This window comes from Pituophis catenifer, unplaced genomic scaffold, assembly GCF_029215685.1.
Source record: "Pituophis catenifer annectens isolate HBS135680 unplaced genomic scaffold, rPitCat1.0.hap2 SCAF_2, whole genome shotgun sequence".
In the NCBI taxonomy this organism is placed as follows: Eukaryota; Metazoa; Chordata; class Lepidosauria; order Squamata; family Colubridae; genus Pituophis; species Pituophis catenifer.
The window spans coordinates 133,631,813-133,645,716 of NW_027256882.1; the positions used below are offsets into that span (position 1 = coordinate 133,631,813).

The 13,904-nt window shown below is 37.2% G+C and overlaps 1 protein-coding gene across 1 annotated transcript in view; it reads left to right on the top strand.

Annotated features, from left to right (window-relative positions):
- Nucleotides 1-13,904, top strand: part of HID1 (HID1 domain containing) — a 56,155-nt gene that overhangs the window by 19,879 nt on the left and 22,372 nt on the right. Inside the window, exons 3-7 of the mRNA XM_070934634.1 lie at nucleotides 5,233-5,403; nucleotides 6,186-6,188; nucleotides 9,794-9,907; nucleotides 12,677-12,783; nucleotides 13,611-13,727. Coding sequence (XP_070790735.1) covers nucleotides 5,233-5,403; nucleotides 6,186-6,188; nucleotides 9,794-9,907; nucleotides 12,677-12,783; nucleotides 13,611-13,727 — 512 coding nt within the window. The remainder of the gene's footprint in view (nucleotides 1-5,232; nucleotides 5,404-6,185; nucleotides 6,189-9,793; nucleotides 9,908-12,676; nucleotides 12,784-13,610; nucleotides 13,728-13,904) is intronic.

The window sequence follows — 13,904 nt, forward strand, 5'->3', positions numbered from 1 at the left end:
AGAACAGCGGAGCAGCGAGAGAGAAAAACATCACTAATGAGAAGTCTAAAGACCCAAAAACAGTGAGTGATATGACTGCAGAGAAAGTCATTACGAAGAAGAAAAACAGTGATCCCGCGCGAAATTTTGAATGGCAGCCATCTTGGTTTCAACAGGCCTCCAAGGTGAGCGAAGCAGAGCCAATCAAAATGTTCAATTCAAAATTTCTGGCGCGAAAAACGTTATCAGACAACGAAAATGAAAAAGAAGATTCGAACTCCTCAGAAGAATCAGAATCAGAAAGTGAAGATGACTCAACAAAATCCCAAATAAAATCAGCAATGAAAACACTTTTTGCTGCATTTGGGCCAAAACTAAAAATTACCAAAGAGCCACCGAAGAAGCGAGCGAGCAAGCCGATACCTCAAGACCTGCCCGCTCCCATCCTGACTTCGAAAGCGACGCCGCCCGAACCCAGAGAGCCTTGTCGATTCCGCCCTACACCACAGACCGAAGCAAGTACCAACGCCCCCAAAAGAAAAAGAAGAGCAGCCGCCGTCGTCAGAACTCCCAAGGTCGAACCAGAGACCGACTCGTCTGAAGCAGAGCAGAGCGAGCGAGCCGCAATGGAGAGAACCTTCCACGACGACTCCAAAGAAGAAATGGACAACGCGCATGCGCGAAACTACGCAGACGGTCCGGGAAGACATGAACTGGCGAGAGAACCACGCAGACTCGTTGCGAGCATCCCCATGCCGTTTTGCAATTTTCTACACTTGCGAGACCACGGACTACCTCAGGTCGTAAGTAATGGACAAAATAATGTCGGAAATTTACCCAGTGACTTCCCAAAACTAAGGGTTGATGGCATTAATTTGCAAGAATGGTATCAACAGCTCCAGGTTGTCTTTATGAAGGAAAATTTACTATTTTTTATCACTAGTCCCCCAAAAAGACCTTGGACTTTAAAAATAGATTGTTTACACCATAGAGCATTTTTCTTAATAATATCTAGTGTGTCTCCTGCAATGTATCATAGCATCAAACCTAATCTGACTGTTTCAGAAATTATTCAATGCATGTTTAATTTGTTTCACAGCGATAGTGTGGCTACCACCACAAGAATGTCTAAGAATTTCTTTTCATCTAGAGTGAAACCAGGGGTTTCCATAAGTGAGCATTTAATATCTTTAAACAAAATAAGAGCTGAGCTGCATTTGAGGGGGGAGGTGATTTCAGACCAAACAATGAAAAGTGTTATTATCAACTCACTTGATTCATCATGGGACAGTTTTATGTCACATTTAGACACTATCAATCTAGGATATTTATCCATAGAAAGTCTATCCAATAAATTGATAGCAGAAGACAATTCAAGAAGAAATCGTTCTAGCAATCACACAGAACACAAACCTTATAGGAAAGTAGCTTTCCAAGAAAAATATAATGAAACATTTAAATGTCACAATTGTGGATCCAGGGAACACAATAGAAGAGATTGTCCCAAAATTTCAAAGGAAAGACATAGGTCAGAATATAGGAACAAATACAATTATAGACAGTCTTCCATAGATAGACATAGATATAGAAGCCCACCAAATTACAAAGAGAATAGAGGGGGCAGAGATAATTCAAAGGATAGAAAATCTGGTTCACTGAATGGATTAAATAAACAAGACAACACTAAAATACAGCAAAATGAGAACAATAATTGGCTTATTGATTCTGGAGCAACTAATCACACCACTAATAACAAAAATATATTGTCTTCATTTACAGAAGATAAATTTGTAATAAAGGTAGCTAACCAAGAAAAGGTTCAAGTATTAGGCAGAGGAAATGTAACCTTGCCTGGTCTAGGAAAAATAGAGGGGGTATTGTTAATACCTGAAATACCTCATAACATACTAAGTGCCATAAAACTAAGTAGAGATTCTGACATTAATATAGTTTTCTCAAAGGGAAAAGCGACTTTGGAGAAGAATAAAATAAATATAGGCACTGTGATGATTAAAGGAGGCCTACCTTATCTGATAACAAAGGAAAAATGGTTGCATAACATTGATTCAAATATGGAAGATTGTATTGAAGCAGATGATGAAAATATTAGCAACAGTGACAATGATGAATGTAAAATATCTCATGATCACGCAGATGCACACAATGAAAAAACACCAAAAATAGGTAAACCAATTCATGATGAGTGTGCTCACATCTTACATAGGAAGTTAGGACATGCCAGTTTTCCTGTAGTACAAAAAATGACTGAACACGCAGAAGGTGTCAAAATAAAAAATTGTGAAAACTATTTGGAATGCTCAGTATGTAAATCTACAAAACTAAAAACTAGTCCCAGGCCAAGAAAATCTACTAGATCAACTAACAAAATTTTTGACTTAGTACACATGGACTTAGTTGGCCCATTAACTCCATCAATCACCTATAGAAAACGTTACTTCCTGACAATAGTAGACGATTATAGCCGTTATGGGTTTGTTTATACATTAAAACACAAAGATGAAACCTTTCAAAAATTTAAGGAATTTTACAAACGCATAGAAACACAACACAATATCAGAATAAAACAAATTATGACAGATAGGGGATGTGAATTCATGTCTAAAGAATTCTCCCAATGGTTAAAGGATAGAGGAATGCTACATTACACGTCTAGTCCATTTTCTGCGTTTCAGAACGGGATTGTAGAGAGAAAGAATTCCACATTACAAACCATGATTAGATGCACATTGGAGGATGCTGGCTTAAGCAAACAATTTTGGTCAGAAGCCTTACATTATTCAAATTACACACAAAATAGAACCTGGTCCAGTATTGTAAATAAGACACCATATGAAGTAATGTATAATAGGAAACCAAAATTAGCACACATGCACATATTTGGAGTCACTGCAGACGTACACATACCTAAGCAGTTGAGAAGAAAGGGAGAAAACGTATCCAGAAGACTCAGATTTATGGGATATGAAACTGGCACCAAAGGGTACAGATTCATTGATAATAATAACAAATTTATAGTTTCCAGAACAGCTGTGTTCCATGAACAGGCCAACTGGTCTAAATTACATCTTAATGAAATATTTCCAAATAAATGTAAAGATACCAAATCTCATGAGAAAGGGACCATAGAAAAACAGAATATCAACAAATATAAAAGCAAAACTAAAACTTGGACAAATAGCCAACACAAAATAAAGACAGACACACTAACAAAAAAAGAAGCAAGATATTTGCATGATAACAATAGCAAACCTGAAAGAGTCATTAGAAACAACAGAAATCAAATGCCAAATAAATACAGAGATTACATAATGCATATGGATGGTGAGCCAATAACACCTAATACTTATGAGGAAGTGTTAAAACTCCCTCGTGAAGAAAAAGAAAAATGGGAATTAGCTATGAAAAAAGAGATGGAAAGTTTACAAGGATTAAATGTATTTACACCTGCAATTGCACCTAAAGATAAAACAATTATTGGTACCAGGTGGATATATAAAATTAAGAACTTAGAAGGAGGCAATACTCTATATAAAGCTAGATTAGTTGCACAAGGTTATGCACAGAAATATCCGGAGGACTATACTGACACGTATTCCCCCACTGTAAGAACAGAGAGTGTCAAAACAGCTCTAGTGGTAGCTTCAGCACTCAATCTTGATGTATTTCAATATGACATACAGACTGCGTATCTACACGCAAAACTAGATAAGGAAATATACGTAAGAGCACCTCACAGTCAATACACCAACAAAAATGAAATTTGGCTGTTGAACAAGAGTTTATACGGATTAAAACAATCTGGTAAAAGATGGTATGATTGTTTAGTAAAAGTACTTAAGACCATGGATTTCAACGCTACCACTGCTGATAACTGTTTCTTTGTCAAAAAGGGTGATGATTACATTGAATTTGTGTTGATTTATGTAGATGACATTTTATATATAGGAAAACACAAAGAGAGAAGAGAAACTTTTGTAAATAAGTTAAATGAACATTTCTCGTTGAAATCTCTAGGTAAAGTGAACAAATATCTTGGTGTTCAAATTAATAAGACTAGAAGGGGATTCAAACTTACTCAGAGAGATAAGATTATAGAACTTTTAAATAAATGCAATTTAAACAATGCCAAACCCTGTGATACTCCTATGCAAACTGATTTTCTTAGAAATACTGATGAATCTTCCCCTGAATTCAAGGATAACACGTTTTATAGATCAATCATAGGTTCACTTCTTTATATATCTAATTGGACTAGACCAGATATCGCCTTACCACTCAATTTATTATCCAGACACGTCAGCAAACCAACAATGTATCACTGGGAAGCTGTTAAAAGAATTTTAAGATATCTGAAAAGTACACTAGATTTTTGCTTAGTATTAGAACCTAGTGATAATAAAAGAACCAAAGCTTGCATGTTATGCAGATGCGGACTGGGCTGGAGACACATCATGCAGAAAAAGTACATCTGGTTATATTTTTCTCTTAAATGACTGTCCAGTTTACTGGTATACTGGTAAAGAAGAACTAGTAGCCACTTCAACGACAGAAGCGGAATATGTTTGTTTATCCAAAGCTGCAAATAACCTTGTATGGTTTAATGATTTAATTTCAGATGTTTGGAAAAAACCTGCTTTGCCTTTTGTTATGCATGAAGACAATAAAGCAGCCATTGAAATATCTATATCTGATGCCATTGGACAAAGGTCCAGGCATATAGATATAAAATTTAAACATGTGAGGCAATTATCTCAGGATGGATTTATTAAAGCAGTGCATTGTGATACTTCAGAACAATTAGCTGACATATTGACAAAGCCTTTACCTTCTAAGCAACACAAATATTTAACATCTAAATTGTATGTCTTGTATTGTCCTGAATCTGAATGTAATTGGTGTTGTATAACGAATCGGCATTTAGAGGGGGATTTGTCAGATGTAAATGCCTTATTCTCTAATGTGTAAACAGTATATGAATGGGGTATCAGGGGTTAACTTATTCTTCACTTCTTAATGTATTCATAATTCACCACTCCCACTTATAGCTCCACCCATTGTATATATAAGGAGCCACCTACACCCTTTTCCTTGCTTCTATCTGTGAATATTCAGTGAATATAGAATGCCTATTGTAAATAAAAGGAAGTATATTTAAACCTTTAACTCTCACTAATTTTATTGAGTCTGATCCTGAAAATATTGCAACATTTGCTTTATTCTAATTCACTCCAGGCTGTGGAAAAACTAGTGCAGGGTGCGGAAAGTGGCTGTCACTCTGAGAAAGAAAAGCAGATTGTCCTGAATTGCAGCCGTCTCTTGACCCGCATCCTACCGTATATATTTGAAGATCCCGATTGGAGAGGTTTCTTCTGGTCAACTGTTCCAGGGGCGGGGCGAGGAGGGGTATGTATTTATTAAATTGCATTATTCCTTTTCTGGAGAGTGGAGAAAGATACAGAAGCCAGAGCTGTTCGTTAATCAAAGGGTGTTAATGGGAATCTAAATTTCTTACCTGCTGGATTATGTTTATTCACAGTGAAGGAACTCTTATCAGGCTGGGCATATTTGCCCTGTGTAATTTGTCTTGCTCTGATCCTTTTAGATTTCTGCTTTTAGAAAAATGCTGTAATATCCTTGCCTGGGAGATGGACTGAGACTCATGAATGGAAAGTTGATAAACAAACAGTCTGTTTTTATCGCATGATTTTTATAGTACTATTAAAATTGAATTTCCACCTATGGGAGTTTCAAGAGAAAGTTTTGAACAGTAGCAAAAAGCAACCAAAATCCAAATGAAGCCTGGACTATTTTAAAGTTAACTTTTCAAACAGGACTAAGAGGGAAGAAAATGAAATGAACAAACAAACACAGGTTTTCCATTAGAAAAACAGTGTAAACATATATGTGACCAAACATTTAATTATTTAGGAATTATTTTGATTTTCAGTAACAGTGGCAAATAGTAAATACTTTTAATATTTTCTAAGTCATACATAGAGAGGACCAAAGAATCAATGAGTCAACAATTCTAGTGGTTCAGTCTATTTACACACACTGTGAGATGAAAAAAAATATTTTCACAGTATGTAAAAGTATTCCTATCATATCAGTTCATTTACTGAACTGTAAGATGTTTGTTCTATCATGATTCTACCTATCTCTGGAACTGGGATATTTTGTAGAAGCAAGTTCCAACATTCTGTACATGTACTAACCTTTTGTGTATGTTTCACTGCATGCTTTTATTTTCATTCCTGAATGTCCAGAATATATTCATTCTAAACCATTGCCTTTCATTGTTGTTCCCAGTACAGCAATTGAAAGAGCTGTTTTACTGTACATGAATTTTAATAACTTTTGTTATAGTTGCAACACAGGCTTGGCATGTCTCCCATTATTGGCTTTTCTAATGTGGAGGCATTATTTTTGTGTAGTGGCTATGTATCCCTATTCTCTGCTTGCCTTCCATCCTGAGTCCTATCCTTAAAATCCACATATCTTGTGTGAATAGTGTGAGAACTGATATTGATGCCTGTGTAGAGTTTTGTGAACAAAGTCCATATACAAGGTATGTACATTCACATAGAAAGTATGGTTATTGAAGCATCAGGAACCGTTATAACTCCAAAAGAACATGCCTGAGGAGTCTTCCAAAAAATTGCTCGTCAGATTCAGAAAGACTGAATCCAGATTCTTGTTTCACTCCCTCCCCACCAATAATGACTTAATTATTTTTCAAAGATGTTTTAATCCATTTTTTTACCCATCTTTGGATCATTTGGTTCAGGGGTGGATTCTACTTACCTTTATTACCGGTTCGTAATGGGACTGCATGCGCAGATCATCCATGATGACGTTGGGGCAGGTGGGTGGAGCCTCCCGCTGGTTTTACTACTGGTTCTAAAGAACCAGACAGAACCAGGAGCAACCCACCACTGATTTGGTTACTAAATAAATAAAAATGTTCATAGTTACTCTTTTGAATGCTCCTGGCAGTAATTCAGAAGTGTGCAATTAGGATTGAGCATCTTTAGTTGTATAGTAATACTAAAAATATTTTGCTATCATCTTGAAACACCTGTATGAATAATTTTTTTCTCCTAGTTGCATGTTTCTCCCATTTCCTGTCAAAGAATGTGACTAGAATTCAAATTATGTTTCAAATGTAATTGAATGTAATTCAAGACACTTTCAATATGTGCCGATATGTATATATCACACAGCCATTTATACTTGTAATATGATTTCTCAATTAGATTTTTTCTTAATTTTGAAATAGTTTGATCAAATCAGCCATTCTTGTCAAATTCCCCTTATGAGGATGTAACACAGGATCCTATCTTAATCCTCATAATTCTGTACTGAAACAGAAAATATGAGGGGACAGGGTTTTTTTTTTAAAAAAGCAAACAATCATTAATTAATATGAAAATAGAACAGAATGTTGTTTCTTGTTCACTTGCAATTTGTCCTGACTGCAGCTATGACTTATGTACCTGCATTGGTTGCCAGCTCACTGGATTTTTCCTGCATCCTATTCTACCTTGGAATGACTCAAACTTATGCAGCTGATTTAAGCGTGTTGCTTTGTAAAACATTTTAAATAATTAATCTAGCACGTGGCAACCTACAGCTGCCCTTGCTGATCTCAGAAGCTAAGCAGGATCAACCCTGGTTAGTACATAGAAGAGGGTAGCTTGGGAATCCCAGAACTGTAGACCAGTTTGGGAAATATGACCCCCTTTCCCCTCTGAAAATGACAGTGGTAAAACATTTCCATAATGCTATTATATCCTCTTGCATAGAAGATCCAATTACTATGCTAAGTTCAACTCGAAGGCATCTTTTATTATTTTACTAAATATTATAATTCTGGGAACTCATGAAAATGCTTGATATTTAGAACAGAATAACAGGGGTGGAAGGGACCTTGTAGATCATCTAGTCTAACCTCCTGCTCAAGCATCTGTCAAATGGCAGCCCAATCTTTTCTTGAAAACATCCAGTGATGAAGCACCCACAACTTCCGAAGACACAAGGCAAGCTGTTCCATTGGTTGATTATTCTCACTGTCAGAAAATCTCTACTTATGTCTTGGCTGAATCTCTCCTTGTTTAGTTTCCGTCCATATTTCTTGTCTGGCCTTCAGGTGCTTTGGAAAATAGGTTGACCTCCTCCTCTCTGTGACAACCCCTTATTTGTAAAATAACAGATTAATCTTTACTCAGTAAATTCTATAAATACAGTATTTCTGAGCTAGTTCTATTGAGATGATCAAAAGTTAAAAGTATATAATAATTATAGTGTTTTCTGTTCATTTGACTGAGCTGGAGAATCTCAGGTAGAATTGTAACCAATAATCAGTGCTGTACAGCTTTTTTTTCTGTGTGGCATGGCTTTGTTTTAAATATCCTCATTATTATGGGGTTGATGGAGTCATAAAATGATCTCTTTAGTTAACTGATTCATGCTTTTAACCTTTAAGATTCTAAGGCTCCTTTTTCCTTCTCTAATTTCAAAGCTAAATGAATGTATCTGCAGTTGATTTTTTTTAATGTCTTGCGACTGTTTTCTGCATTTGAAACACTTTTATTAGATGTTCTGATGTGGCACTCGATAATGTCAGATCAATACAGGTTATTATTATAATCCAGTCTGCTTGCTGTGAGTGAAAGGCTTTGTGTGTCTATGTCATGCACAAGCTGATACAGCCTGGCTGTCACAGATAACAGCCTGTCATTTTTTTTCAGCACAGGGTGGGGGCAGGAATATGAGATCCGGGATGAGTGGGGCGGGGGGGGGGGGGAAGGAAATGAGCTAGAGACCTGCTGACGAAGATCTCTGGTTCCCTTGGAAACTGTTGTAAATGTGGAGTGAAGCGTCAGCATTGAGACAAAAAAGACAGAGCTTGATTTGAAAGCCTTGAAGTACTCGGGGTGCTTTGCAGGAAGATATTTTGGTCTCAGCAAGCCGAGAGCATCTCTTCTATAAGTAATCTCTACTTCTATTGTATATTGGTCACAGGCTGCACCACAGCAAATGAAGTTACGTGCTTTGCTGAAATTCTGTTCATACGAAAGATAATGAACTGAAGCCTATCTAAATTGTAGTTGGAAGTATCAGACTTCAGTAGTTTGTAGTCTACCAGTAGTCATGGTAATTCAGTCTGCTTGCCTGGGGTAGCACATACAGGGATAAATCTTACCATACCTATAGTATAATGAAATTTCTGGCTCATGTCAATGCCATTTTTCCATGTGTTTCCATACAGGTAGTCCTTGATTTATAACAGTTTGTTTAATGACCGTGCAGTTACAATGGCAGTGAAAAATGTGACTTATGACTGTTTTTCACAGTTATGACTTTTGCCATGATCAAAATTTAGATGCTTGGCAACTGGTTCATATTTATGACTGTTGCTGTGCCCCAGAGTCATGCGAAAGTGTCATACTTTTTGACACCTTCTGACAAGCAAAGTCAGTGCAGAAGCCAGATTCACTTAACAACTGGGTTACTAACTTATCAACTGTAGTGATTCACTTATCTGTGGCAAGAAAGGTCATAACATGGGGCAAAATTCATTTAACAGATTCTCACTTAACAACAAATTTTAGGCTCCATTGTGGTCATAAATCGAGGATTATCTGTATGTCATAAATTATCAGTATAAATATTGACTTAATAAATGAAATATCACCCAGATTTCTCTAACACCCCCCCAACCCCCATTGTGGTCTGCAATGATATAAGGACAGAAATATTGTAAATATTGTAACTTATTGCTGATTTATAGGGAGATGAAGATGATGAAAATGCTAGACCACTGGCTGAGTCACTGCTTCTAGCCGTTGCAGATCTGCTCTTCTGTCCAGAATTCACTGTCCAGAGCCATCGAAAAAACAATGTGGTAAGTCAAACTTTGGTTGTTTAGGAACTGGTATGACAGTCTCAATTTTTAAGATGGCCAAGGTCAACTGTCAATAGGAAACATTTATTGCTATAATATTTTTTTGTATACAGTCCAGTGCAGTTACTGAGCTGTCTGGATTAAGGTGGAATTTTCAGTAAGCGAAATAGTGATTGCCCTGAGCTATCAATCTTTGTCAAAGATGGAGACCAGCTAATATGGAAAATGGAGGAATGGAGAATTCTGACACGTGATTTATTTAATGTCATTTTATTTATTTATTCATCAAATTTATATACTCCCCATCTCATTATGAACCATGGTGGTGCAGTGGTTAAAATGCAGTATATGGTTAGAATGCAGTATTGCAGGCTACTTCTGCTGACTGCCGACTGCCAGCAATTTGGCAGTTAGAATCTTCCCAGTTCAAGGTTGACACAGTCTTCTGTCCTTCCAAAGTCGGTAAAATGAAGACCCAGATTGTTGGGGGTAATATGCTGACTCTGTAAACCACTTAGAGAGGGCTGTAAAGCACTGGGAAGTGGTATATAAGTCTAAGTGCTATTGCTATTATTGAAGTTGCTCTGGGCCGTTTACAGATAAAAGAAACTATAAAATCCATACAAAAGACAAAGTTAAAAGAGTTAAAAAACAGACCCAAAAAGACAGGAGTTTAAAAAAAATATGAAAGAATTATTTCAAATCACCAGTTATCCCAATGTTGCATTCCACTCTTGGATCCCCTTCACAATTGACAGAGTCAGTTTTTAACTGTCTTTTACAAGTCCAGAAAGATGGGAGCCACCCTCGCCTCGGGGCACAATGTTCCATAGGACAGGGGCAGAGGTAGAGAAGGGCCTTTTCCTGGTCCCTGCCAGTTGAAATTCTTTAACTGTCAGGGTTTGAAACTTGCCCTTCCTGCCTGACCGGGTGGGAAAAACTGATATAATTGGGATGAGGCTGTTCATCTGGTAACTTGGTCCCATGCCATGAAGTGTTTTAAAGATGATCATCAACATGTTGAATTGGACCTTGAAGCAAACCAACACCCAATACAGCATGCGCAGCAGAGGTCTTATATATGTGCCACTAGAAGTGCCCCAGACTGTCTATGCCACTGCATTCTGCAGGTACCTTTTAAGGGTAACCCCATGTAGAGCACTTCGCAGTAGTCCACATGGGAGATGATCAGGGCATGGTTGACTGAGAGAATTCCGGAGTCCTGATGGCTTATCTCTCAACTGAGGTTGCTATATCAACTGGGGACCATTGTTCATATTTTTTGCGAAACATACTGGAATTAGGTTCATGTTGCTTTTCTAGCCAGCTAGGATTTTAAATCAAGAATTGATTTGTAGAACTTCTCGCTTGTTACAGCAGGAACAAACATCAGATTCTTGGTTTGCATGTAACACTAAAATCAAATCACGAGTGAAATCACTATTTGATAACAGAAAAATCAGTAAATCTGTGGAACAGCATATTGCTTAATAACAACAAACCAGAACTCTTCAAAATTCTGACTTACTCTGAATTTTGTCACTAATCTTGAGGGGATTTTAGAAAGAAGAGATATTACTGCAATGCAATAATACCTGCCTAACCTTGCCTTGCCTACACACAAATGCAATCCTAAGGAAGATTTTTTAAAGCATAGCTATTATTGTCTATGGATACAAGAAGATTGTGAATTCAGTGCTTGTATTCTTGGTCTTTGTGGGGAAGTTTACTTGTAAGATTTCTGTTCACAAGTATAGAAAACTCTTGTATAGCAGACCTCTAGCAAACCTGTAAAACTGGACCCTGCAAAATAATGACTCATATATCTCTAGGCCACAGTATGACTAATTCTGAAACAGCAACCCCCATCTTTATATTTGGGCTGCATTTTATGATAGGACCTTCCTGAATATGTCAGCTTTCATTAAGATTAGCCAGAAATATTGAAAAGACCTGTGGAAACGTATTGTAGCTTAGTTTTTGCAAGCCAAAGTTGTCCTCATCAAAAGCATGAAGCATTATTTTCGTTTAACTGTTTTTAATATGTTTATCGTTTTATTTAATTGTTGTAGGCTGCCCAGAGTCACTTTTTGTGAGATTGACAGTGTAAATTTGATAAATCAATAAATCAATAAATAGCAAGCAATTTCTGAAAGTGACTGGAAAGAACCCAGTACAGTTTTGAAGGCTTTGGTTGTAGTTTGAGCAAAAAGATGGCTATTCCCTCATCTCGAAGTGCCCTAAAACTGCTGAAGACCCCCTGCCTTGTGATCTCTGCACAAGGAGCAACTGTTTGGAGCACTTGTGGGTGATTTCAAGTTTTCTCCTTATTTGGAGAGGAGTTACAAAAGCTGGTCTACTTGCTGGCTATGTATTATGCCATTCTGCTGTTAGTGGAGCCATCCTCACTCTATCATTTTGGATTTTTGACATTTACTGTGATATAATATGCTCTGAGTTTCTCCTTATGAGACTTTTAACGTGCAATCAGTACGCCTCATTGACACAACCCTGTAAACTTCTCATGTCTTTCTGTATTTCTTCCACCTTTCTTCTTATTGTAGAAAATCCATTAAGGTGGGAAAGGCCATCTCACATGATTTGAATTAGTAATGCTAGAAGTCCTCTCTAATTCTGTGCCACTGCTCATTGTTTTTTTCCATCTGCAAGAGAATTGAAAGATTTTGTCTAAATCTTCATCGTCCTATTAGTACTTTTACCTGGAAGGTTTGATACTATTTGATGTGCTAACTTCTTTTTCTTTTCCAGGACACGGCTGAAGATATCCATGCAATTGATAGTTGTGAATACATCTGGGAGGCTGGTGTTGGATTTGCTCATTCACCGTCACCCAACTTCAGTCATGATTTAAATAGGTGAGGACATTGGCAAATGACAGATCAGGCTATGAGAGACAGAGATTGGCCCAAGGTCACCCAGCCAGCTTTCATGCCTAAAGTTAGAGTAGAACTCACGGTCTCCTGCTATTTAGCCTGGTGCCTTAATCACTAGACTTCAAGTTCATCTTCTGGATGACCATCATAGAATATGAAAACCGAGACACTCTTAATTTATTACAGTGCAGAAATTGCCAGTACTATTACAAATCCCTTATAGATGACTGGACAGTTTGTTATCTTTTACTTCATTGTTAGTTTTCTGTAACCACTGTACATAAACTCTGATTGGGATGGAGCCAAACAGAATATCCAATTGAATAAACTGACTGTGAGGTCCAAACAACTAAACCCACAGGCGAAGACTTCAATTAGTTGTTTTCTTGCTCAAGTCTGTACACAGGAATCTTCTCAGATTGATGGTTTGCACCTGGATAAGACTAGATAAGGTTCAATGGCATTCAAGGGGGTGGTCAGACTTCATCCTCTTATGCTCACATAGGAATTCCAGACTAGTTCCTTGTTTGACTCCCTCCTCCCTCCTACTCCACTGCTTGGCTAGTCTCTTTCCAATGCTACAATATTGTAGTAAACCTGCTTGCAGTGAATAAGGAAATATCTTCGTGGCTCCTGATGGCTTAAAGAACTTGAATTGTATACTATTTCTTTAAGAAATCCTATTGTAGGAAAGCCTCATTCTAGTTTTAGCACAATTCCTTTAAAACAGTTTAACAAACTTGCTCCTACAAAATAAAGAATAAAATCATGGCAAAATCTCTGTGAATAATAATGAATACATTTTTCAGGACAGAGCTACTGAAACTTCTGCTGACCTGTTTCTCAGAGGTCATGTACTTGCCTCCCTCCTCTGAGAGCAGCAACACTAATCCTTGGGTCCAGTTTTTCTGTTCTACAGAGAACAGGTGAGAAATAGCAAATTGCATGTGATGGGTGCTTTGAAACACTTTTGTTTGATCTAAGCCTTCTTTTATTAAAAGGATTGCGTATATATGATAGTTACTTCATTTCTCCCCACCTTATGCCTTCAGTTATTTCTTTTTCCTTATTACTTCAGTATGTATGTCTTTGGGGCTATGTTT